The following is a 26,183-nucleotide window of genomic DNA, read 5'->3' as shown; positions in this document are numbered from 1 at the left end:
GAAGGAGCAAGTAAGTAAGCCCAGTGTGAAAAAAGAGCTCCAGGCAGAAGGCACAGCCAGTGCAAAGTTCCTGCGGCAAGAAGGCTGGGGCAGAGTGAGGGCGTAAATGGAGAAAAACGGGAATTCAGGGACAATGAGGGCCAAAATCCTCCAATCAATGGGATGCCCAGGTGTGGTGGTATGTGGGTATGATTGTGTCCCCCCCTACCAGAGAATCAATGTGAGTGGGCCACTACTGTGCGCCCCTGCCCCCTGTGGCAGGCACGAGGCAAGTGTTCTATTACAGGGCTCCTGAATGGATGGATGGATGGATGGATGGATGGATGAAGAGGATGAGTGTAATGCGCCCTAGGGCACCCGCACTTGACCGACAGGGGTATGCTCTCAGCATCCCAGGAACCAGAGTCCTAACCTGCCACTACTCGCCAGCTATGAGGCCTCGGGGCAATTACCAGAGCTTCAGTTTAACCTAACCTACCCACTCCTACACCATCAGGTCACCATCGGAATGAAATCCAGGAATTGAGCTTGAGCCCCCAGCATTCAAGGTGCTGGGGCACAGTGGGCAACACCAGCACTCTGGGACCCCACCAAGGTCATCACCAGCCCGGGGTTGGGGGCTGCACGTGCCTGGCCAGCCTCCTCTCATCTCAGGAGAATCTCCCTCCATCTAGTCCCTGGGATGGAGCGGCGGTGGGGCTGACAGCATTCCAAGATGCAAGGGTGGGCCTGAGACCCAGCCCTGACCAATCAGTGTATTCAGACCCCCCACACACACCTCCTCCCCTACCAGGCCTGGCTCTGGCTGAGAAATAAGCATGTGACTCCAGCCAACCAGCAAGCGCCAACATGAGGACTATTTCCTATCCACCCTGGGAGGTAGGTGGACCTAAGGTGGCAGCAGCTTTTCCATGTCCTGGGGAACTCTGCCTGAGAATGACCCTGGCATGGAGAAAGCCAGGATGGGGATGGGGAGCTCCCAAACATCTCCATTTAAGTGCCTGGATCCACCCATACCTGAAGCAATGAACACCAACTTGCATTACAAGACCTCTCATCAATAACCCCTCTCGGGCCTCAATCAGTTTGAGCTGAGTTTTTGTCTCTTTTTTTTTTTTTTTTTTTGAGTTTTTGTCTCTTGTATCCAAGAGTCTTGACTTCCTGGAGCCTTCCTAGTAGAGCTAGCACTTTACAGTTTACAAAGCCCTTCTTCCAGCCATCTCGGCCACATCAACCCCATGACTTCAAGAATATGGCCGGGACCCAGTGCAACCAAAGACCTGAGACTAAAATAAACCACCCAGCTCATTCGGGCATGGACTGGCCTGGAATCCAAGCCCCCTCTGCCTCCCCCCACCTGCCCACTCACAGAGAAACTGCAGAAAATCTAAACGGAAGGAGGCGGGAATTCTGGCAGGGAGACCATCCTGAGAAAGAACTGGAAGGGGGGGTGCCTTCACTGGTCTTGGGGGAGGGAGTGCTGAGGCCAAGTCGCCAAAGACCAACCCAATCTGCAGCCACAGCTCTTTGGGGAAAAGCTGGTGAAACCCCAAGGACAGACCCTAGGAACTCAAGGACAGACCGGAGGGAATAGCAGGCCAGTCTCAGAGCTGAGAAGTGGAGCAAGCTTCTTCCTACAGTGGGCACCAAAAGCCTGTGCCTTCAAGTCCACCTGGCTGGGAAGGGCTGGGGGCCGCAGCCTGCTGGGGTCTCCTGGTCTCCGACAAGGACCAAGGGCACTGTGCTGACATCCTGGGCAAAAGCCACCAACCTGCCTCTACGGCTGCTGGAGTAAAGCATGCCTGCTCCCTCACCTGAAGATCAGGGAGGGTAGGCAGCGGGGCCGTCCAGGGCGACACCCAGGGGCCCTGCCCTTATCTCCTCCACAATAGGCTCCTGGAGTCAGCTTAATAATGGCTCTGATTTCCAGCCTCAAAGCTCGCTTGCTGTGTAATTTCAGGCAGCTCATCTTCCCTCTCTTAGCCTCTGCTTCTTTACGAGTAAAATGAAGAGAATAATAGTACTTGTTTCATACAGGTCTGGAGAGAATTCAGTGAAACCATACATAATGTAAGCAATAACCAGAAATGAGCACTGGCAACAATAACTGCGCCAGCTAGCACTTGTTCAGTGCCAGACATTGTTCTAAGGGCACTCTGTGATGAACTCATTTCATTCCCACGCCACCATGCAAGGGTGCTGCTATAATTATCATCACTCTGCAGGTGAGTCATGGGGAGGTTTAAGTGAGTTGCCCAAGGTCACAGAGCCAGGGAGTGGTAAAGACAGGATATGAACCCAGGGCATCTGGCTAAAGCACACGTGACCCATCGGCTCTCCTCTTGTCACAAGTGTTATTAGTATTACTTGGGGTGGGGGTCAGGAAGGGTGAGTAGGTGAGGAGGGTAACCAGCCCCACAAGGCCCAGCATACAGCTCTAGGCCTCCAGCAGGCCACACCCTGCATCTATTGCTGCCTCAAAAGGTGGAAGCATTGCCAAACCAATTATTCCAGTAGTTCCTCACCTGGAACTACAGCCACGAGCACCAAACACAAGTTCCTAGGCCCCAGTCCTCCCCAGCCCCCACGTGGATTCTGAGCACTGATTCCCGCAGCCAGGGGCATATCCCACAGCAGAGACAGCTGAGAAGGACCACAAGGACCCCCAGGCTGGAAGGGGGAACCAGAGAAGACAAGGCAGGGAGAAGAGGTCCCCCATATGTCACGCTTCAATGTGTGACCTCAGACAAGAAACAGTCCCTCTGTAGGGACGCCTAGGTGGCTCAGCGGTTGAGCATCTGTCTGCCTTCGGCTCAGGACATGATCCCGGAGTTCCAGGATTGAGTCCCGCATCAGGCTCCTGCATAGAGCCTGTTTCTTCTCCCTCTGCCTATGTCTCTGTCTCTCTCTGTGTCTCTCATGAATAAATAAATAAAATCTTAAAAAAAAAAAACAGTCCCTCTGTGGGGACAGATGTTTCCTCATCTGTAAAATAAGGGAGAGGACTCACATCCACAGGCCCTGGGCACATCTGCAAAGAGTCAACCATAAACCAGGGGAGCTGGGCTCCCAGATGCCTGATTCAGATGACAAGGTCCTTGCCTCACCAAAAACCAGGTTCCAGTTCAGGGCACCTTGGGCCCTCGGGCTTTAGCCCCTGGAGACACTCTGTTCTGCTACTCTAAGTCATCCCCCCAAGACCAAGCCCCTCCAATCAGCCAGTACCTGCCCTCCAGACCTCTGGGGGCCCACACAGCCTGCCTCAGATACTGTGTTCAACCATGCCAAAGGCCCCCTGCAGAGCTAAACATCAACAGAGGCCAGTGTTCATGATCTAGGACCTGACGGCTCATGGGTTCAAGTCCCAGGTCTACCATTTTCCAGCTGTATGGCTTTGGACAAGTCACTCAACCTCTCTGGGCCTCAGTTTCTGAGTGCTGAACTGATCGCCCCACCCTTCTCACCCTGACCTTCCAATCAACTGGCTTCTGAGGCTCTCCTACAACTTGATGCCTACACTTCCACACTGAATCACACAGGCCAGCCACAGTCCATACCAGTCAGTACACCTGAGCAGAACAGCCAGAGCCACACCAAGATGGGCTGCCCCTTCCTGCTCCCACTCCCCAACCCAGATCTGTGCATACATGGGCTATTGCAGAGGTCCCCGTTTCTCAGACAGAAATGCTGAGGCCCAGGGAGAAAGGTGGTCCTTCCCAGCGACACCTGCATCCCACCCGGCAGTCGGCCCAGGGCCAATGGGAGAACAGGGAGTGGGGGCCCCCACAGGCTGGGGTAGGGCATACCCGGTTCTCGTCGTAGATGATCTGCACCAGGCTGCGATGCTTTGACTCAATGGGTGGCGGCGACACCGGCTTCTCGGGCTCTGGGGGTTTGGCAGCCTCCTCCTCCAGCTGTTGCTGTGGAAAGGGGGAGAGTGCAGCGGTGAGCACCCTGGCGGGCGGAAGGCAAGATGTAGCACCCCCATGGTAGAGGGGCGGCACCACGCAACCCAGCAGGCCCAGTGGACTCGCACAGGAAGTCAGGCTGCTAACCATTTCCTCTGAGTCACCAGGGGACCCCGAGCTCTGGAGAGGCCCCAGCTGGGTGGGGAAGGGCCCATTCCAGGCTCTCAACTATGTGGCTAGCCTTCCTGGATTCGAATCCCATTTTGGCCACTTATGAGCTAGGTGAGTAAAAGCAGGCTGCTGGGTGCACCATGCTGCCGTTTCCTGGTCTGTAAAATGGGGCTTATCACCGTGCCTCTCTGACAACTTTGTGCATAGACAGCATGGCCGGGGGCTCGCTAAAAGCCAGTGGCTAGCCTCCTCATCACTACAAGGACCATCACCATCAGGGGAGGCTGCATGGACTCTGGAGCCCAGCTGTGTGGACTGGAATCCTAGTTCAAGTACTTCCTTACTCTCTAAGTTGGAAATTGCTAAATTTCCCTGAGCTTCACTTTCCTCACCTGGAAACAAGGGATAATTAAAGCCTCCACCCTGGAAAGCAGGTAGAAAGGTTAAAACGTGCAGAGGCACACAACGGACACAGCACCAACCAAGCACATCCTCATCCTCATCTGCCCTGTGCTCTTCACGCTGGACCCTCCTCCCCCAAACACCATAGAACATCCCTTCATGCTGCTGTCCACTTTCCTCTGAAAAGACAAAGTGAAGACTAGAGAGCTTAAGACATTGGTCCACAGTCCCACAGAAGACCAATGCCTGGGTGTGTGCAATCTGACAGGGCATCCTGAATGAGAGCAGAACACCATTTTCTGCTCGTAATGCATAATCTACCCACAACTACTGACCATGGAACAAACCAAGAGAAACTCAAAAAGGCGGCCAAGACAAGAGCCACACAGAAAGAGCCAGAAAATCTAGTCCTGGCTTCCGCTGGCACCAAGGAAGGCCTGGCTGGTAGAGCCAAGCTGCTTCAGTCCCACAGTGACCCCTGGCGGTAGCTTCCAGAAGGGCAGCCAGAATCTGGCAAAACCTGGGAAAAACCCCCTGAAGTGCAAAACAATGGAAGCCAAGAGGTGGAAGAAGCATTACAGCCAGGAAGCAGATTCTCTACAATTTGTGAAGGTGGCCCTCCAGGAAGCACCAAGGAGAGATACCACCTGAGGCGCACAGAGATCTTGGTGACACAGAACTCCGCCAAGGCCGGAATCGAACCTCACTCAATCGCTCACCAGCTCTGTGAGCCTTGACCAAGTCACTGAAGCACATAATGTGCTGCTACACACAGCCAGTCAGACACTGGCTATTGAAGGCAAATTGAAGCCACAATCCCACCTCTACCCGCCAGGAAGGCTAGAAGGAAAACAGGAACTTGGGCAACAAGCGTCAGTGAGGCTGTGAGGGAACTGAGGGCCCTTGCTTGGCTGCCGGGAACACGAGGAGACACAGTGGCCATAGGAGACAGTCTGGTGGCTCCTCCAATTGTCACACATGGGGTTACTATATGACCTGGCCAATCTACTCCCAGGTATGTAGCCCAAGGAACCAAAAAAAGATGCACAAGCAAAAACGTGAACCAAGTGTTCACAGCCCCTGTGTTCACGACATTCAAACGATGGAAGCAACCCCAGCCTCTATCAGATGAATGGGGATCAGAATGCGGTCCAGCCACACAAAGGGTATTATGTGGCCTTAAAACGGGGAGCTGGGCTGGCTTGGTGAAGCATGTGGCTTTCGATCTTGGGGTCGTGAGTTTGAGCCCCATGTCGGGCATAGAGATTACTTTAAAAAAAAAAAAAAAAAAAGGAAGGACATACTGACATCAGCTACAATATGAGCCTTTCACCAAGTGAAAGCAGCCAGACACACAAGGTGATGTATTATAGGATTCGACTTCTAGGAAATATTCAGAAGACAGAAACATGATGCAGACTGGTGGCTGTCCTAAAACTAAACACAAGGGATAGTTGCCCAACACTGTATCTTAAAGGCAGCCACAAACAACACATATGAACGTGACTGTGTGCCAATACAACTTTTACAAAAACAGGCATCAAGCCAGATTTGGCTGGATTTGCTGGCCCCAGAATAGAGGGTAGCTGGGGATGAGGGCTCCTACAAAGGCCAGGAGGGCACCATTGTGGAGGGGGCGTCTGAGCAGGTACCTAAAGATGCCAAGGGAAGCCTGAGAGGGTCTGGGAAAATGTAGATCATCAGTTAATTTTATATCAGTTAATGTTAAAAATTAAACTACAGAATTAACATCACAAATCTTTATGTTAACTTTTCTCTGGTCTCAACGGTTACCATAAAGACCCTTTTTTACCACATGACCCCGTTCCCTCCTTACAACCCTATGATGGGCTATCAAATCTGTGCCCATTTCACAGAAAGAAAACTGCAGCTGAGGGGAGGTGACTGTTTAAAGGCAGAGCTGGGAGGCCCTGCCCACTCAGGTTCCAGGGCCTCGGCCAGAGGCCGGTGAGGGTAACTGTCCTCCCCACATCACTGGAGGGTGGGGGGTGGCAGCAATGAGAACAGAACACTGAAAGCCTGGCTGTGAAGCCTAGCCTCACCTTGCAGCCCTGTGCCAGCTGGTACAGTAGCCACTTGAGGCTTATTCAAGTGTAGGTGTGTGTCGTTTAATTCAAATTACACTAAGCTAGAAGTTCAGTTATTCAACCAAACCAGGAGCGTGTCACACAAAAGCTACCTCTGTGCACAGAATAGCACTCTTGCGCAGTGGACGTAAGGGCAGGAAAATGAGAGGACACGTGGGCAGGCTCGGCACACATTCACTACTACTCCCAGTATTCTCTCCCGAGGCGCCACCACCCCACCCATCCGCACCTGCTTCTTCTTCAGCTTGGAGATCTGCTGCTCCACCATAGTGATCTCACGGTCCACCCGGTCCATGTTCTGGATCAGCTCCTCCTTGGAGAGCCGCGGAGGTACCAGCTCCAGCTCAGGGTCAGCGTGTGGCGGGCTGGGAGGAGACACAGGCTCCAGCTTGCCTGCCAGGCTGCGATCCTGCGTGGAGAGAAGAGAAGCATGGAATCAGTGCAGAGGGCATCCCAGCCAGCATGCCCTGCCATGCTCCCCAGGTTTCCAGCCATGACCTCAGGCCCCAGCACTATAGAAGTTTTCACAACCTCTCCTCAAGCCATGAAGCCTCCCCTCTTCCCTCCTCCCACAACACATCTCTCTCGTGCTCCACCTACCTGGCCATGTTCTCCCACTGAACCAAACTCCCCAAGAACAAGCACCAAGACCCCATGTCCAAGCCCCCAAAGCCTGGCCTCAGCTGACCCTCCGTGAACATTTGTTCATAGCACACAGTCTGAATAGCACATAGGCTGCAAGCCCAGTTTTGTAAATGCACACAGAGACCCAAGACCAAGGAGAACAAGACAGAGGTGCAAGGAGCTATGGACACTGGGGGAGAAGCTTTCAACTTTCCTTGTTTCATTGTCCAGTATTCTTCTGCTTTTCTTCTTTGAGGATTACTCTTTGTATAACAAAGTTTTCAAAATTAGATCAAACAGGGGAATCCTTCATTAGGTTATCCATCGACCCACTCATTCCAACTGGGGTTTACTGAGCCCCAAGCTGTGCCAGGAATACTCTGGGGAGGAGGAGGTTAAAACAAACAAAACAAAACAAAACCCAGTCCTTGCCTCTGGAGCACAGATGTGCAAGGCCCCAGGTTCAGATCCCAGTCCACTCAGCCACCCCCCAGCACTGTGACCAAAAGCACCTCAGGCACTCGCTCCCTGTCTCAGCTTCCTCATCTGTACAATGGGACAACTCCTGCCTGCGCCCAGGCTGCTGTGTGGCTGGGATGAGCTAATGTGTACAAAGAGTTCAGCTCAGAGCCTGGCAGACTGTAAGGCGCCTCATAAGCGGGGGCTGGGACTGTCCTGCCCCAAAACCCAGGTTTCGGGCCTGGCGGCCAGCACAGGCAGAACCCAGCCTATGCCTGAGCCATCCTCAAGGCCACGCCGGCAGCTGCTGGCCGAGGAGGCCCCAGCAAGAGCTCTTGGCTGCCGCCTCCCCGCCCCCATGGCAGCTGCACCCAGAGGACAGAGGACACATTATTCCCTGGGACAACTGCAGCCCCATGGGCTGCCAAGTGCTCCCCATCTCAGGACGAGCAGAGGCCGTGCCATCATGTGGCCACCCCTCCCCCCCCCACAGGCCCTCCCAAGGTCCACACGGCCCGAGGTTCTCAGGACGTCCCCGGGTTTGCCTTCTGTCCTCATCGTGTCCATCTGTGACATGGGGAAAGCTGGTATCAGGACTCTAGGCCTTCCACACTCAGAATGCTCGGGGGAAATGCAGAAAAGGCCCCAAGGCCCTCAACCACCTGGCCCCCACGCTGCTCAGGTCCACAGGGAGGTCCCAGAAATCAAACCAGGTACCACTCCTCACTCAGCCCATCCTCATTCCCAGCACACCTACAGCAGCCCTACAGGGGGCTGCCACTTTGTCCCCACCTCACGGACGAGGAACCCGGGAACCTGGAAGCACATGCCCAGCACAGCTCTAAGCCAGTGACCAGCAAAAGCCAGGTGGAAGAATAATTCGATTCAGGTTTGCATTTTGGACTGTCCAACTACTTACCCACCATTGTACTGGGAAAGCAGCCACAAACAAGGCACAAATGAATGAGCATGGCCAATAATACTTTATTTACAACAGGCTGAGCACTAAGTTTAGAGCCCACCAAGCCTCCCAACCTCTGCCCGTAGTAATTCACAAGTCTGAACTCAGGTAATTGTCACAAATATCCTGTGAAGGAGGAATACTGCTTTTCCCATTTCCCAGATGAAGAAAAGACCCCGTAAGGTTCAGCAACATGCCTGAGGTCACCAGCCACAATGCTAAGGAACCCTGGCTTGGAGGGCATAAGAGGCTGAGGCTGAGCCTCAATCAGGTAGGCAGAACATGAGACCAGGCTGCAGGGCGTTCCATAGCAGAGACAAGGTCCAGACCATTTTTCATCCCAAGGAACTGCAAGGCTGGGCAAAAAAAAAACAAGAGCAAGATCTCTTCCAGCGCCCAGGACTCCCTGAAATTAGTGTCAAAACTGTGTGTAGAAGAAAACTTCCCTAGAAAAATATGCAGTGGGCTTGGGACTCTAACTACTCCTCAACAGGAGGGCCAAGCCGGTGGATACAGGCACCATGGGCACCTGGGCCCACACATACCAAACCAGAATCCATTCATGTGCTCCAGCATCTGAGGGCCTTTGCACAAGCCATCCCCTCTGCCCACAGCACCCAACTCCACCTCTGGGCCAGTAGAAATCAGACTCCCCTTCCATGGCCACCTCCCCCTGCCCCTGAGATCTACTGGTTCCTCCATGTATCAAGGGCACTTGGCTAGGCTCTCCCTGCAGATTCAGCCATTTCTCAGGGTTCTGGAGACAAAAGGTGGCAGTGACGTGGGTCCTGGAGCCCAATAGTATTACCTGTTGTAAGAAACACCCCCCCTCCCCTCTCTGATGGTACACCATAACCAAGAAGGAAGACAAACAGCACCCCCACACAGGAACAGTTCTCAAAAGCAACACTAGCAAAAGAAGAGCCCATTCCAAAGCTGGCAGTCAGCACAAGGCTTAGATGAAGCAACTGGCAACTGCTGGAAACCACTGGAAAAGCTGCTGGAAACTTTTCCTTAAATTCTTGCTGGGTAAGATCCACCTTCTTCAATGGCTTCTGGTCATTTGAGGTTCAGGCTTAGCTTTTATTCTCACCAAAAATGCACAAGTGGGTCCATCAATGGCTGAACAAAGAAAACGTGGATCATCATATAATGGAACATGATTCGGCCCTAAAGAGGAATGGAGAAGCCCCAATCCATGCCATAACATGGATGAACCCAAAGAACATGAAGCTGGGCAACCCCAGTGGCGTAGCAGTTTAGCACCACCTGCAGCCCAGGGTGCGATCCTGGAGACCCGGGATCGAGTCCCACATCGGGCTCCCAGCATGGAGCCTGCTTCTCCCTCTGCCTGGGTCTATGCCTTTCTCTCTATCTCTCTCTCTCCCTCTCTGTGCCTCTCATGAATAAATAAATAAAATCTTTAAAAAAATGGGAAGGAAGGAAGGAAGAAGGAAGGAAGGAAGGACATGAAGCTGAGAGAAAGAAGCCAGACAGAAATGGCCTCATTAGAGGATTCCATTGATAGGAAACGTCCAGAACAGGCAAATCCAGAAGGAAAGAGAGCAGACTGGTGGTTGCCAGGGGCTGGGGAGGAAGGAATGAGGAGTGACTGCATATGGGTATAGGGTCTCCTGTCGGGGTGAAAAAAATGTTTTGGAATGAGGAGAAGTGGGGGCTGGCCAGCACTGTGAAGGTATTAAATGCCACGGACTGTTCACTTTCACAAGGTTAATTTCAGATTCTGTGAATTTTACCTCAACTTAAAAAGCAGCAGCACACCCATGAGCAAAGAGCACTTTCTCCATAACTTGAGTTTTCCAGGAATGGGACCAAGCTGGGTCTACTGGCTACTGGGCCTCCAGATGGTTCTCCCGATGGCTGCTGGCCTTCACTTCAGCCCAAAGCCACAGGAGCAAAACAACAAACTCATACCCCAGCCGGTCACCAGGTAGCAATTGGCACCATTTTCCCCATCAGATGCCCTCGGTGTAAAATTCAGGCCAACACAGAAGAGAAAACTCACTATGCAAAATTAAAGACATAGAGGCAGCAAAAACCCTGTAGCTGGTAAGGTCCCCTTAATCCCAGCTTCAGGAAGGGGCGGAGCTGGCCTCAGGCACCCAGAGTCTACTCTGGAGTCACAATGATGGGTTCCAGGATGGGCAAGGACCCCACACACAGGCAAGGAGGGAAAGAGCTGTGGCTGGAAATACGGGGATGGAGGGAAGCCTCTCCCTTTATGCTGGCCTTCAACATAGGAAGAGGAAGGCCTGGAATCGCAAACTGCCTTCTTATTGTTAACACACTAAGACCACGTAGAAAATGGCAGACCCAAGACAGGGACAGAGATGGGGACCTGGTGACATCCTATCATCTGGATCAAGCTGTACCTGAAGTCAACCAACCCTGGATTCCAGTTATATGAGCCAGGATACATTCTTAAGTTAGTCTGACATGAGTTTTCTGTCTTTTTCAGCCAACAAAGCCCCAAAAGACAAAGGGACTTTCAGAAATGGTTCTGTATGTGATGACTCTTGAGTCCCCTAAAACAGAGTTTGGTGAATTCCAAAGGAAGCCTGATACCACAAAACTCCAGAGGCTCAAGGGCAGGGAAGCATTATAAAACAGAACATTTTCATATGAAAAAGGAACACAGCTGGGGGGGGGGGGGGGGTGGAACAGGGCTGTAAAAAAAATCCCACTGAATTCCAGTCCCCTGCATCCAGCTGAATTCCACAAAGCAGATGCAAAAAACATCTGAACACTTTCAGAATTGTGTTCTCCCCTGGCTTCTTCCCTTGCCCAAAATCTGCTCAAACTTTCCAAATGCTCTTCATAAGCAGCCTGGACCAATTACAATAGTTGGTCTAGGCAGGCCCCAGTGCTGGGCCTATCCCTTCCCTGAACCCCAGGGGCCAGGAAGAGAAGATAGAGACAGACAGAAACAGACACAAAGACAAGACTCCCCAGGCAGCTACAAGAGGAACAAGGATAGGATCACAGAGCTACTTCGAGGCATAGACACCCTCAGAAGAATTCACAGGTCTGAAGGCTCTGAGCCACTATTCCAGAGAGCCAGTCCAGGCGGGCAGTAGAGGCCTGATGGGGGCTAGCCAGAGATAACTGTCAGCCTGTTCTCTGGGCAGAACCGGACAGGAGCTGGGGAGCACAACCCATTGGGGGCCCCAGTCTCTACGAAAGAAATCAAAGTTCCCAGTGTGGCCCATGGCCTGGCTAATGGCATGGCCCTAAGCCCTTCACACATATCCCACTCTCCTACCATCCAAGGCCCACTTAGGGAAACAGTTCTTCTAACAGCAACATCCCTCCCAGCAAGCTGAGCAGTCGGGGTTGGGGAGGGGGGATTGCAGGCACCGGGAGGATGGAGGCAGGCAGCCCGCAGCAGGACAGCCTGGTAGGCAGGGAGGGGTGGCAGACCCAGGCTGCCTGGCCTTCGGTGCCCACTTCCCAGCGACCGTGGGTGAGTGGCTTTCTCTCTTAAGCTGGGCCCCTTTAGAGAAAGTATGCTCTGTGATCACACTTCACGGGGCTGGGAAGACACAAAGGAATGACACTCACAGCTGGCACACTACCTGACACGCTCACTTAATGTTAACTTATCATCACCACCACCACCACGGGAACACCTCTTTTATGCCAGCCTCCCAGTGGAGGACCTGCCTTGGCCAGAAACCCCACCATCCAATCCCATCCAGCATCAGACAGAGAAGAGGACCCAGCAGGCTCAAATGGTCCACTTCCATCGCCTGGCCTGGCTCCCACACCCACCAGTGCTGCATGAGGACTGACCTCACCCAGCAGCTGGGAGACTGTTAATGAGCTAACATGTGTCCCCACGGTGGTGAAGACACTGAACGGAAACAGCACATGCAGAAGTGACATCCATCATCACTCAGCCGGCCAAGAATGAGCATGTCACCTGGCCACCGTCCCTGCCCCATCCCAGGCAGTGACAGTAGAACAAGAGTTTCGGGGCAGCCCGGAAACTGCTCCATTAGCACCTCCATCAGCTTGGCTCTGTGTAAATGGAGACCAAAGAAGCTTCCAACCTCAACTGTCCTAAGACTTACTGAAATGGCAGAAGAACCTCCCACAGTAATCTCTACACATCCTCACCCCCCTGTCTCAGCTCGACTTTCTGTTTTAAAGAGGAGTAAATCAGAAGAGCTCTCTAGGGCACAGGGGAAACTGTGACCTAGGCAGGTGTGGTCCCTCTCTGGGCCAGGAGTGCCCTGCAGAGCCAACCTCAGCCCAGGCCTGGCCTCTGCCCAGCTGCACTGTGCCCTGCACTCAGCCCTCCCTCTTGGACGCTTGCCTGAGCTGTGCCTCAGTCCAACACACCAACCCGTCGCTTTGCACCCAGTCTAATCACAGAAGAAAACTGAATCCTCAGCAGGGCCCGTCTGGAGCCAGGCCTTACCTTGGACAGGTCCTCGGAGGCCCCGGGCTGGCCCGCAGCCAGCAGGGGTGAGGGTCGCAGCAGGGGGTCAGGCAGCAGCTCCAGGCGAGGGCGCTTGCTCTCAATGAACTCCATCTCTGACTTGCCCAGCTCGGGCAGGTATGAGTGGGACTCAGGTCGCAGGTGAAGCTCCTGGGACCTATGGAGGCAAGGACACAGGGTATCATATCTACCATTCTCCTGATGAGCACCTGCTGGGCACCACACCCTCTTGGACCCTCAGAGAGCAGTGCCCACCTGTGGAAGGGCACAGATCTATCTTCCTGCGAGCCTATGTTCATTATGTTCACAGAAAGAGGATGTACTGGCAATTCCCTCATTAGCGAGTGTGGCCCATGACCAGCAGCATCAGTCCCACCCGGAGCTAGTTACAAACAAGAGTCTGGAGTCCCACCCCGGGGCTACAGAGCCAGACTCTGCATTGAAACAAGAGCCCCAGGGTGATTCATGGGCACAGCAAATCTGAAAAGCCTTGTGGGTCCAGCGCAGATAATAACATAGGTGATGTTATATGCACATCATCCACCCAGGGCAGACATCACTAGCCAACCACAGCACTCTGGCTGCTAACCCTGCCTTCGCCTCCTTCTTGACTCAACCTAGCCAGGCTGCCTGGGGCAGAGATGCGAGCTGTCCAACCTAATCACTCCCAACTGGCTCTCCTTAACCTGCTCCCCCATTTGCAGAGGACAAAATTGGCCCAGAGAGGGCATGCCTTGCCTGAGCACACACAGCAGAGCCGAGACTCGCATACTCCATCTCCAGCTACGGCTCCTTACCAGACAGCCTAAACAGTGTCTCTGCTGAAATGCCTTTTAAGCTCACGCCCTCCCTGAACACTCCAAGTGCCTTCTTATCTCTGGGCCTTTGCATGTGCTGTTCCCTCTGTCTGGAGTACCTTTACCCAGCTGTCTGGTCAGCTACACACTAGACAAGCACCCCTCCTGTGAGAGGCCTTTCCTGGCCACTCTGGCCAGAGAGGTAATACCTTCCCCACCCCATAGGTAATAGTCACATGCCTCATTCTGGGGTCATTTTGTGTGGTCTCTGTGATGCATCTCCCTGCTAGACTGTGGGGCCCCCCCCAGGAAGGGCCATTTACCTGGATCCCGCTGTGTGCCCACAGCCTCGAATGAACCAGCATGTGCCAGATGTCAAGACTCTTAGCAGTTAGTGCTGTTACTATCTCTGGCACCTTGGGGCCCTGCTCTGACCTCGGTCCTCCTCTCACTGGGGTCCCCATCCCACTGCACTGGCTCCCTCCCTCCTACTTAAGGGTCTTAAGGAAACACAGGCCAGCCCAGATAGGCAGACATCTGCCAGAGGACCTCGTCTGGTAGCAAGAGGCAGAAAAGAGGAGGACAGAGGGAGGGAAGGAAGGGGCTCCCCGTGAGCACCCAGGTGTGGACATGTCCCTCTCAACTAGCACCCCAGCACTGCCCCTGCACATCTTGGTGGTCAACCCCTCCCGCCTAGCCACACATCCAGAGACCACTGAAGGCCCTTGGTAGGAAGTCAGAGGTTCCACATGGCTCATCCTGCTCATCCCCATCTTTGCCAAGTCACAGCTGCACGAGGACAAGGGGAAGCACACAGCCCAAGTGACCCCTCATTTCACACCAACCCTGCCTGCTCCTGCCCCAACACAGCCCTCCATCCTCCGACCTGAGACATGATGCCACAGCTCTGAGCCAGGCAACATGCCAGCCTCTCCTTACCTTTCATTCCCAGGCTGAAATTCAGACAGCAGGGAGGGCCTCCTCCTCTGCGGCTGGATGATGGAGCCAGGTGACAGGTGTGAGGTGTAGTCACGGGGGTGGTGCTGGTACTCGAGCAGCCCGACGTCCTGCAGCAGGAGGCCCAGGAAGTGAGCAAGCGAAAACTGCCCACTTCACAGTGGCAGGCAGAGGCGGCAGAGTCACATGCTCCCTGCTCAGGCCCACATCCCCACACAGCTCCTGAAGCCTAGAGTGGCCAGAGTGTGTACCTAGGGCTGACGGCCTCCAACCCTCACTCCCCGCCACACTGGTACCCACAGTGCTCTGCGATTATGCCCTCTTTCCAGAGGACACAGCCAAGTCCACGTGTCAGCAGACAGCTGGAAAAGCCACAGACTGCAGGTCTACCAACCAGGCCACTAAAGGAGCAGGGTGCATGCGTGAGACCGAGAAGCACAGGCAGGACACTGCCGACACCACCGGGCTGTGAGACTCAAAGGCCAGCTTCCAAGACAAGGCACCACCTTGGGACTCCCCTGTCTGCTGTGTGACAGGAAAAGCCACACATGTATGTCATATATAGCACAGATCAAAGTCACCAGGATACACTGCAAGCAAAACCCTCCTTCTTCAGTAAAATGCCACCTAGTGTCCCTGACCATCTGAGGAAAAACTGAACACTAACAAACTAGATATATTCTGATTATCGACTACATTCTGACTATAGACACATTAAAAGGTTTTTTTAAAATAAGGATGGAGGAGCAACTGGATGGCTCAGTTGGTCAAGTGTCCGGTTCTTGATTTTGACTCACATCATGATCTTAGGGTCATGAAGTTGAGCCCTCTGGGGAGTTCCACGCTCAGTGGGGTGTCTGCTTGAGATCCTCTCCCTTTCCCTCCACCCCCCACTTGTGCTCTCTCATTCTTGCAAATAAGTAAATACATCTTTAAAAAAAACTTTAAAAGGATAAAAACAAGTCTCTCAAAAGAGCAAACAGGACTGGCTTCACACCATAGTAACCCAAATCGATCAGCGCTGTCTGCCTAGAACACTCAGTTCTACTATGTGTGACAATCAATTAGTGATGTCTGACACAGATGAGGCTTAGGAAGAGCAGCACCACGTATGACTTATTTCCTTCTTGGCACCTCTCTTAATTCTCCCAATTTTCCCTAAACACCTAGTAAGTCTTCTGTTATTTGGTTTTTGTTTTTTAAGTGGTTATTTCTGCAAAGAGATCAGATGATACTAGGCAGGTGTGCTAGGAATGTATGTGTTTCAGATCCTCCAAACCAAGCATCTAGAAGGCTGAGAGGCCAAAGGTTAGAGCAGATGAATAAATGGAATGAACAGGGACCCTGTCAACTTCAGAGGCTGGAAACATTGAGGAAGCCCAACGTAGGGTACAGCTACAAGGTGCCTCAGGCTGGAGGGGGCTGTCCGATGCTTAAACCCTCTGAGATTTAGGTTTCCTTATCTTTGAAGGAGGCACCTACCTGGGAAAGAGGCCTTTGTGCCTCCTACCACTCACCCCACCTTAACTCTCCAAAGCATCACCCCCCAAGATGAAGGGCAGCTTCCAAAAGGCAGAGAAGGTTTCAGCACATCCCTCCTGCCCCACTCTGCAACATCTAGCATGAGGCACCAGGTGCTCGTGCAGGGCGGCAGGCGGGAAGGAGGAGGAGGAAGAAAGGCCTCGAGGGAGGGAGTGAGGGCCTCTGGGATCACGCCGGCAAGGCTGCCAGGCAAAGATCTCGCGCGCACGTACAGAGGTGTGAGAAGGAATCAGCAGGCTTTGCAGTCTGCCAGGAGGAAAATTTTCTCCAACCGGCTCTTTCACACAAAAGCAAAATGAGCAAAGCGGCAGAGAGACAGACAATCCGATCCCCTGGGAAAGGGCCACAGCAAGACAGTGCCTACACCTGCCAATGGAGGCAGAAAAGGCACATGGCAAATGGGGCCCTCGATGAGGAGGAGGGGGAAAGAAGCCACTTCACAAACTTTCTGGCCTCCGTTTCTCAGTTTAGGACCCAAGAGGGAGATGTTTGTCTGCAAAGTCCCTCCAAAGAGCATCTTGGGGCCATTTGTGCAGGGTCCTCATGAAACTCCACCACAGGGCCTGAAGCAGGTCCCCGAGGCTGAACCCAGGAACCCCCAAGGGTGTCTGGATGCTCCACAGGAAGGCAAAAACTGGGGAGACCCCAAGAGAGAAACTGACCCAAGGTGGGGCTCACTTGAGATTGGATACCTCAGGCACTTGGGCTACAAGCCTCCCAGCCACATCTCGGAGCATGAGAACTCTTTGGGAGTTAAAATAGCAAGAATACCCATTGTACACAAATTGCCTGTGTCCATTTGCCACTAAAAGTTTGAAACACACTAACGTAATCCCTACAACACCACCACGAGGTATCACACATAGTCCCATAGCAACATGAGAAATCAGGTACAGAGAAGTTAAGTGACTTTTCCAGGTCACACAGTAAGGAGGGGAGGCTCTGAGCCCCAAGACTGGCCCAAGCTGGCTTCCTGCTGAGGAACAGGCAGGAACAGGGGGCCAGTCCTGAACGACAGCAGCGAACCAGACTCGGGGAGAAGAGGCCTGCCCTGCCCTTGCTACGTGCTTCCAGAGCTCCTGCTCAGAAAATCAGAGGAAAAAAAAAAAAAAAGAAAGAAAATCAGAGGAAAAGAGTCTCCAGGTGAGGCTCTGACTTGCCTCTGCTGGCTTCTCTCCAGCCATAGTGCCTCTGACACTGGGAATTGGGGCTAGCCAATAAACTGTGCCCCTAAACTCCCCAGGTAGGTGACATGGGGCTGTGGAAAAGCAGTGTAGCCAGGAGGGAACCCCATCTGGCATGTCTCTGCCCAGATTCTCCTGTGAGGTTACATGGACAGAGGGGCTGGGACATTGCACATCAGGTCAAATCCAAACTGGGCCTGGACTCTGGGAGATATCTGAAGGAGGGACTGGGAGGATTTTCCTTGCGGCTGTGTTAGGAGGAGGCATGCTCCTCAATGATCCCTGGGATAGGGCTTCTCACCCCAGAAGGGGCTGAAGAAACATCTGGAACTGTACATGGCAGGCAAAGAACTCACAGGTCCCTCCTGGAGAAGTAGGGGCTACGATCAAGATGGCTCCCACTTCAGGGCCTTTGCATGTGCTATTCCCTCTACCTAGAACATTCTTTAGCCACATTTCCCCATGCCTGGCCCTCTAGTTCCCTTCAGGTTTTGACTCCAATGTCAGCTTCTCAGTGAGGCATCCTTCCCCGACTCCTGACTTCAATTAGGACCCCTGCAACCTCAGCCATCCCTCCCCTTTCCTCCCCTGCTCATTGTTCCCCCATGGGAACACTAGCTGCCAGAGGCAGGGATGCTTCTGGTTTGCTCACAGCTCTGTTCCCAGGGCCTACAATAGTACTGGCACATGAGGTGATCCCTCTGGCCCAGGCAGGCTCCTGGATCCCTGACCCTGAAGCCAGGGCAGCGCAGCTCCACGTGGGGCCCATGACGCTGCTGGCCTGTGACGAGGAGGATACAGAAGACACACGCGTTTGTGCCACAGCCAGCCACAACCCACCCCCGCATCCAAGAACTGGGGCACATGCAGCACAACCATGTACCAGCTGGGGGCAATCTGCAAGTTCACCAGATTGAGCCTTCCCACAAAGAGTTTGACAAGCACCAATCCAGGGCAGGAGTCAGAAATGGGGCCCAAGGCCAAAGCCTGGCTCGGCACTCAGCCATCCCTCTGCATCTGGGCGGGCTGCTCTCAAGCTACAAGGGCAGCAGAGCCAAGCAGTTGTGACAGGGCCCAAATGGCCTGAAGAGCCTGCAATACTCACAGGGAAGGTTTGCTGACCCCTCCTCCAGAAGAAGAGCCCAAAGGCAAGGTGGAAAAGGATACCCATGCTATGTTGTCATAACAACACCATCGTTGAAATCAACATCACCATTATTTGATACCACTGTGTGCTAATTCTATCCAGGCACTGTGCAAAGGCCTCTGCCTACATCAGCTAACCTGACCCTGAAAATCCCTTAATTACCTTGCTCAGATAATGGGGAAACTGAGGCATAAGGTGGTAAGGCCACTTGTCCAAAATTCCACAGCCAGGATGTCTTTTAGGCAGGACATGAATGTGAGCAGTCTGGCTCCAAAAGCTGTACTCCTAACTACCCTTCTACAGTGAGGCACAGATTAAGTAACTTGCCCAGGGCCACACAGCAGAAAGGGGTAGTGCTAAAGTCAGGCCTTGCACCTTTTGACTTGAACACATTCATTTAGCACAAGGACTCCAAGAACTCAGGGAAGTTCAAATGGTTCCTGTGGACTTGGGAGGAGAAATTGCAGAAAGACTGATAAGAAGCAAGGCAAGGAGGGTATGTCGGGGCTTCAATCCTGGGAGACCCTCAGGGAAAGATGTGGGGTCCTGATTCTGTGAGGGAGGGAAGCCAAGACCACAGAGGTGGAGAGAACAGGACACAGATTCCATGGGTAGGGCAGATCATATTCAACGAGCAACACGCACTGTGCCTAAGTTGGTATTCAGAGAGGCCAAGCACGCTCCTGAAGTGGTCAGAAGAACAGTGGGATTTCCACAGCCCTGGGTCCAGGCCTCTGCCTGCAAGCACACCTGGAATTATGCCTTCCATCTGTGCTGTGCAGAGCACAGCAGGCAGCCTGGAGGTGTGGGCCAGCAGATGAGACAGTCCAGAGTCCCTCAGAGTCCAGGGTCCTGCAGCCCCAAGGAAAAAGAGGCTCTCCCTGGGGCTCTGTCACCCTGCCAGGAGGAAAGAAAGGTCTACAACATGCTTACTGCATGCAGATACCACCCTGAGCACCTTGCAAACATCCTCCCCTGAGGCTCAGACCCACAACTCCATACTGCAGATAGGAAAACTCAGGTTGCTCTATTGGGTTAAGTGAGCAGCCCAGTGTCACTCAGTAGGTTGGAAGGAACAGAGATATTCAAAGCCCCATCCAAGCAGCCTTGAGCCAGAGCACCCTGCAAGAGGCCTCTGGAGCCAGCACGGGCTATCCCAGAAGGTAAGCCTTTTAGGAGTATATGTCAGAGAGAACTGAGCCCCAGGAAGGTCAGAGGTCACTGGGTACAGGCTCCTCCCCTTCTTCCCAGCTTCCTGCCTTGGCTACTATGCTAGGAGCCAGGACACTGGGCTCCTGCCTGGCTCTCAGATGGAGCATTTATCTCCCTGTGCCTTGATTTCCCCTTTCTTCCACCCTCTGTCTTCTAGACTTGGAAAAGGGAGGCATCTCACAAAGCCCACCTGTAAAATAGGCTGATGAAAAGGGATTAGAGGGCATGTGGATTGCACTGGGGGCGGGAGGGGGGAGGGGAACCTCCAGATTACAGACCCAATGCTGACCTCCCACCAGCTAAGGGCAAATAGCTCCAGCCAGAACACATGCCCAGGAGACCCCCCACAACCCCCGGGATGCCCAGAATTCTTGCTCCTGCCTTTCAGGTGACAAGCAGGGCTATGCCATCCCAGCACAAGGCAGGGTGGTCAGGGATTGGGGCCCCACAGCTGCCACCACACACGGGACAGGAACACCCCATCCCACAGCCACCCTAGGGGCCCATTCACCCCTGGCCTCAGCCTCCTGCTTCTAGTGGGTGGTGACTGCTGGGTCCTGTCCAGCCATATCCTGCGTCACTGACAGCCCAGCAGGGGAAGAAAAGGAGATGTTATGGGTCAGCCAGTGACCCCAGATGACCGGGAGAGTGCCCAGCTGAGGGCCTAGATGAGGCAAACGACAGAAGGGAAGGTAGGAGGGAGAGCGGGGGCTATAGAGACCAGAGGACTTCCCAGGGTTGTGCCCACAGGGAAGGGGATGGCAGAGGGGTGGGAACCTAGCAGCAGGGAATGAGAATCAAGACAGAAGACAGAAGCATCGGCCACGGGTCCCCGGGAGAGGCAGCCCCTCCAGGAGGCTGCAGTAACAGTGACAATAACAAGGAATAATAACATCAAACGGACATGTCGGGCAGAGTGTGTGCCAGGTGCTGCCATAAACACTTTATCCATCGTTTCATTTAATCCCCACGAGAATCTAGGAGACAAGTGCTCTTGTGACCCTGTCTTATGGATAAAAAACTGAGCTCAGAAAGCATGAGCAAGTGGGCCTGCTTCCTCACAGAACATTCCTCCTCTACAAATAGAGAGCTAAAAGACCCACTCACAATGATTCGGAGCAGCAAGTGCTGCTGTCCGCAGAGAAGACTCTGAACAGAACGTCTGTCCTGCCAGAGGTAAATGAGAGGTCGCAGCGTTGTTGTTGTTGCTGGTGATCACGATAAAGACTACAACAACACTACATGATAATAACTCGCCCCCAGGAGCACACTCTTTGGTCCTGGGCACACAGCAGGTGCCCAATTAATAGAGCCTCCGTGACGGGGGCTCAGAATCCTGAAGCTGAAGCTGACTGTCTCCCGGCAGTGATCTCCCCTGAGGCCTATGGTTTAATCTCCTGGCCTCAGTCCCCTCATCTGCAAAATAGGATAATAACATGAGCTGCCCTTTCATTGGGCAGTCTGTGGGAATCCAAAGACTCTACCCAGGGGCAAGCTCTTGTCACAGGGCTCCATAAGGTGCCCATTTAGCCCTGCTGGCTCAAGAAGCACCCGGGGGTAGAGGGTGGGAGGCCAAATTCTCAAGAGGTCACTGTGTCTGGGACACCCCCCACTCTCGGCCAGTGGGTTCACATGCTCACTGATAGAAATGCCCTCCCATGCCACTCCCTCTCTTCTCATGAGAAACCATGCCAAGCAGTATACACACATGCATGTGCACGTACACACAGACACACGCACACAAACACAGGCCAGCAGAGCCAGCCTTTCCCCCAGCTATGCCCACAAGGCCCCACATCCCCTCACTGAGCTGCCAGTTGGTCAAATGGGGAGGCCCAAGGCCCTAAGAGCCCTCTGGCAAGCACCAACGTACCCAATAAATGTCCACAGAGCAGAACCAAAGGCCCATCCTTACAGCTGTACCATGCAGCTAGAGCTGAAGGCAGGAAATGGGCCCTACTGGTGGATGGACAGAGCAGGCACAGCTTAGGAAAGCTGATCGAGAGCACACACATGTGCAAGCCGGCACATGAGAGCACGTGAGCCTCTCCACAGGTAGGTCATCCCCCAGAGATGGAGTGGCTCCTCAGTGAGCCAAACAATACCTGGATCCCCAAATCAGGGCTTCGGAGACACTGATGTGTTCTGAGCTTCATCATCTCACAGCCCCGAGCCATCACCAGAGTGAATGAGCCCCAGGGTCAAGGATCAGGGAGGCAAGGGGTTATCAGCAATATTCCCCCCCATAGGCCACCTCAAAAAGCAAAGAGTTTTGGAGAGGCTGGGCTGCCAGCAAAATGTATACAGTGTGTGCTCCATGTTCACATGTAAATTCCACTGAGGCCTATGGAGACAGAGATCCCAGCTCAACCTGGCAACAACGGTCTCCATCTTCCCAGCTCTAAAGTGGGAGCTAAGAGATTGTACTGGAAGTTCCAGATGCCAGCAGTCTCTGCCGTGGCAGCTCACTTCCCCTCAGGGGACACAGTGAGCCCTGGCCAGATACCACTAGAGATGCACCAGCCCTTATGGAGACCTCGATGAGAGAAGAAGGCCCCAAAGGTGGCCCCAGGGAACACATATGCACCCCTTACTTACCGTGTGGGGCCGAGCAATCTGCACGGGGTAGGAAATGCCATGGGGCGGGTAGCGGGGCTCAGCGGCCCTCCACGTCTGCGCCACAGGCTGCGTGGATCCCGACATGGTGGTGAGTGTCCAGGGACTCTTGGGTCCCAGTAATGTCCCTCTCAGTGACCACCAAGATTAAAAGCCAGTCCTCGGCATCTGTGGGTGGGCCGCCCTGTCACAACCACCTGAGAGTAAACCAGAAAAGAAACACAATCAGCCACAGAGCAATGGCCCCTCCAGACACCCTGGTAGGGCCCCTGGTAGTTCATCTACTCCAAGGAAGACAGCATGCAGGTCCTCCTGACCCTTCTCCGAGCCACTGGGTCCCTCTTGCCCACTGACAGCAAGAGATGCGACTGGCATTTGAGGGACCCCTGAGCCATAGCCCAGGCAGCAGTGGCAACATGCACCACATCAGGGAAAGCCCCTCAGCTCCCCAGCCTCACCCCCACGGAACCCCCACTCTGGCAGCACTTCCCACCGCCCCTCAGCCCCCCGGCCTCACCCCACGGAACCCCCACTCTGGCAGCACTACCCACTGCCCCTCAGCCCCCCGGCCTCACCCCATGGAACCCCCACTCTGGCAGCACTACCCATCGCCCCTCAGCTCCCCGGCCTCACTCCACGGAACCCCCACTCTGGCAGCACTACCCACCGCCCCTCAGCCCCCCGGCCTCACCCCATGGAACCCCCACTCTGGCAGCACTACCCACTGCCCCTCAGCCCCCCGGCCTCACCCCATGGAACCCCCACTCTGGCAGCACTACCCATCGCCCCTCAGCCCCCCGGCCTCACCCCACGGAACCCCCACTCTGGCAGCACTACCCATCGCCCCTCAGCTCCCCGGCCTCACCCCCACGGAACCCCCACTCTGTCAGCACTACCCACCGCCCCTCAGCCCCCCGGCCTCACCCCACGGAACCCCCACTCTGGCAGCACTACCCACCGCCCCTCAGCCCCCCGGCCTCACCCCACGGAACCCCCACTCTGGCAGCACTACCCACCGCCCCTCAGCCCCCCGGCCTCACCCTATGACCTCTACAGTTTCTGAGTCACCAGGGCCAAGTTCTCCAGAAGCACCCAGTTCAGGCAGACCGCTGGGCACCCGTGCTGAGAGGCATGGCCAGGGTGAGGCGCAGAAAAGTGTCCTGAGAAGCGGTGGACAGGGTCAGCTCCGGCAGGGTGCAGGTCACAGGTCACAGTATGACCCTGTGTAGGAGCAGAGCTGGGAGTGGGGGGATTGGGCAGTGGGGGGCTGGGGAAACAGCTGAGGACACAGATAAGAGCCAGGGGGCCCCAAAAGGCTGCTGGGGTGCAGGTAAACGGTGCCTTCCGCGGGAGAGAAACCACCCGTGTCCAGGCTAGAAAGAATCTCAAGAGACGGTCCAGTCTTTACAGGTGGGGAAACTGGGGCTCGGGAAGACCAAAGGACTCACGTCAAGAGGACACGGAGACCAGAGTCAGGAGCTGCCTCTGCTGGGGAATCTCTGGGGGCCTCCTCCCGCCTAGGCCCCGGCTCCATCAGCCGGTCGGGGGCACCACCGGCCCAGCCGGCGCAAGCCCCAGGAGACAGGACGGCACGGCCAGGCCTCCTTCGCCCTCCACCCTCAGCACCCACCCGGGAAACGTGTGCCCCCCAGGCCCCGCCACGTGCAGCCCACCCCAGCTGAGGAAAACCCGAGATGGCGCAGGCACCCCCTCCGTGCTCCCGCGTTCTGCGGCCGGCTGGGGTTGCATCTCCTGCCATCAGGTAAATAGGTCGCACCCCCAGCTCCCCGAAACCTCCTGGCCTCCCTCATCGCCCTGCCCCGGCCCGCGGCTCACCGCTGTCCTCCCGCAACTGACCCTCCACGGGTGATGTGCCTGCTGGGGGTCTAACATGAAAGAACGCTGGGAGGGCGGGCTGAGAAGGGTTAGGAAACCCCTGACCCGGGGTCTGACTGCCTTCCACTCCCCGCCCCCATCTTCCACGACGGGAGATTCGGCAAGACCTTTCCAGGAGCCATCCTCCCTCCCCAGGCTCTGGGAGTGGTCATGTGATCCCGGCCTGGCCAATCAGACTCCTGCATCCCCTGGGCCAGGGATTGGTTGGAGGATGAGCATGTGACCCAAACTGGGCCAATGAGAGGCGGCCTTGAGACTTTCACTGGAGGAAACCAAGAACAGGTGCACTCTGCTTGGGAGGAAGCTGGGAGGATGAAAGCCTGCCGTTCTCAGGGCCACCACAGGGCAGTGCCTGCCCAACGGCGACACCATCTGGCAGGAAGACAGAGCTGAGGATGGTGAGAGCGCGGTCCAGGTCCTGATGGCAGCCATACCTGAACACAGTCGAAGCCTGCTCACTGGTTTAGGAGAGCGGAGACATTCCTGTGTGTTTTGCCTTCACCAGCCCAACCTGGGTTTCTGTAATTTGCCACCAAAAGTTCTGACTCACCCAGGGAAGAAAGGAGTCACAGCCCAGTGCACCCACGAGCACCTCAGGAAGTTGCCCACGTGGGCTTGTGTCAGCCCACAGGATGTACCGTCTAATTTTTATGAGCATGGGAACACATCCTGCTCAGCTAACAGGAGCAACTAGTATCACTCTCACTAGAACCAGCTCTGTAGTAGCTCCAGCCCAGTGATACTGATGCTCTGCTGTGGAAGTGGGGGGAACAGCTGCCCTGCCAATTCCCACAAAGGGCAACATGGCATCTGTCCTGCAGCCCAGAGACATGAAACTGGACTTGTCTGGGGAGGGCCAGGGGTGGCCACTGCTGCTGGACCCCATTCCAGAATTCTCATGTGCCGGCTCATCTCAAAGCCCAAGCAGACCCTGGTCATACAATGCAGCGATGCAAATTTCATTCTGCCCTCTCTCTGGGCTTTCAGCAGTGGCCCACTGTCACTGAGGAGATGAGGCCAGCACTTGGGTGGGAAGATGCTCACACTGCTTGCCCCTCCTCCAAGAGCATTGCTGGGCAACTTCCAAATTGCTATTTGATTCTGCACTGCAGAAAGTGGCAGAGGAGTCTAATTTACCCATAGCTTTCCTAACTTCCTTTGCCTAACAAAACGCCAACTGGAGAAGGCAGGCCTCCACTAGACAGATGCTCACACATACAATGGGCTCCCAGCCTGTGGGCTCCAGAAGCCAGAAAGGTGACACCTTTCCAAAGCAGCTCTGGAGAATCTTCGCTGGTATCCCTACCCTTCTCACTCCAAGGCCAGGGTCTGGCTACCTTCCCACTCCCTCTAGACTCACTGTGTGTCCACCACCAAGCTTGCTGAAGCAAGCCACACCACTGTGTGCTTCAGCCATCAACAGGTCACCCCAGCAGCTCCCTGGCCCCATGTTCTCACACACATGTTGTCCCCAAAACTAGGAGATTCTGAGTGCCTCCCTCATTCACCACGAGCTGATTTAATAAATCCGATTTCCATCCCTCCCAACCTCAGTCACATTTATTGCCAGCTCGAAAAAAAAAAAAAAATTTTTTTTTTATTTATTTATTTATTTTTTTAGGAAACCATTTTGGCGGTTCCTCCAAAAGTTAAACATAGAATTACCAAATGACCCAACAATTCCACTCCTGGGCACATACCCAAAAGAACAGACAACTGGGACTCAAACAAATA

At 54.3% G+C, this 26,183-nt stretch overlaps 1 protein-coding gene across 41 annotated transcripts in view; it reads right to left on the bottom strand.

The window, feature by feature from the left end:
* NCOR2 (nuclear receptor corepressor 2) overlaps nt 1-26,183 on the bottom strand; it is a 210,645-nt gene that overhangs the window by 122,586 nt on the left and 61,876 nt on the right. For 38 of the 41 annotated variants that reach the window (XM_049101966.1, XM_049101977.1, XM_049101982.1 and 35 more), the window contains 5 exons: nt 22,536-22,750; nt 14,835-14,962; nt 13,078-13,255; nt 6,819-6,998; nt 3,807-3,920 (listed from right to left, as the gene is read on the bottom strand). In XM_049101966.1, coding sequence (XP_048957923.1) covers nt 3,807-3,920; nt 6,819-6,998; nt 13,078-13,255; nt 14,835-14,962; nt 22,536-22,640 — 705 coding nt within the window. In that variant the 5' untranslated portion in view covers nt 22,641-22,750. Of the gene's footprint in view, nt 1-3,806; nt 3,921-6,818; nt 6,999-13,077; nt 13,256-14,834; nt 14,963-22,535; nt 22,751-24,389; nt 24,533-26,183 lie in introns of those variants that run through there. The other 3 variants (XM_049101961.1, XM_035706387.2, XM_049101978.1) reach the window with 3 other exon arrangements.

This window comes from Canis lupus, chromosome 26 (genome assembly GCF_003254725.2).
Source record: "Canis lupus dingo isolate Sandy chromosome 26, ASM325472v2, whole genome shotgun sequence".
NCBI classification, from domain to species: domain Eukaryota; kingdom Metazoa; phylum Chordata; class Mammalia; order Carnivora; family Canidae; genus Canis; species Canis lupus.
Note: the sequence above shows the minus strand (reverse complement) of the source record. Positions and strands in the feature narration are given on the sequence as shown.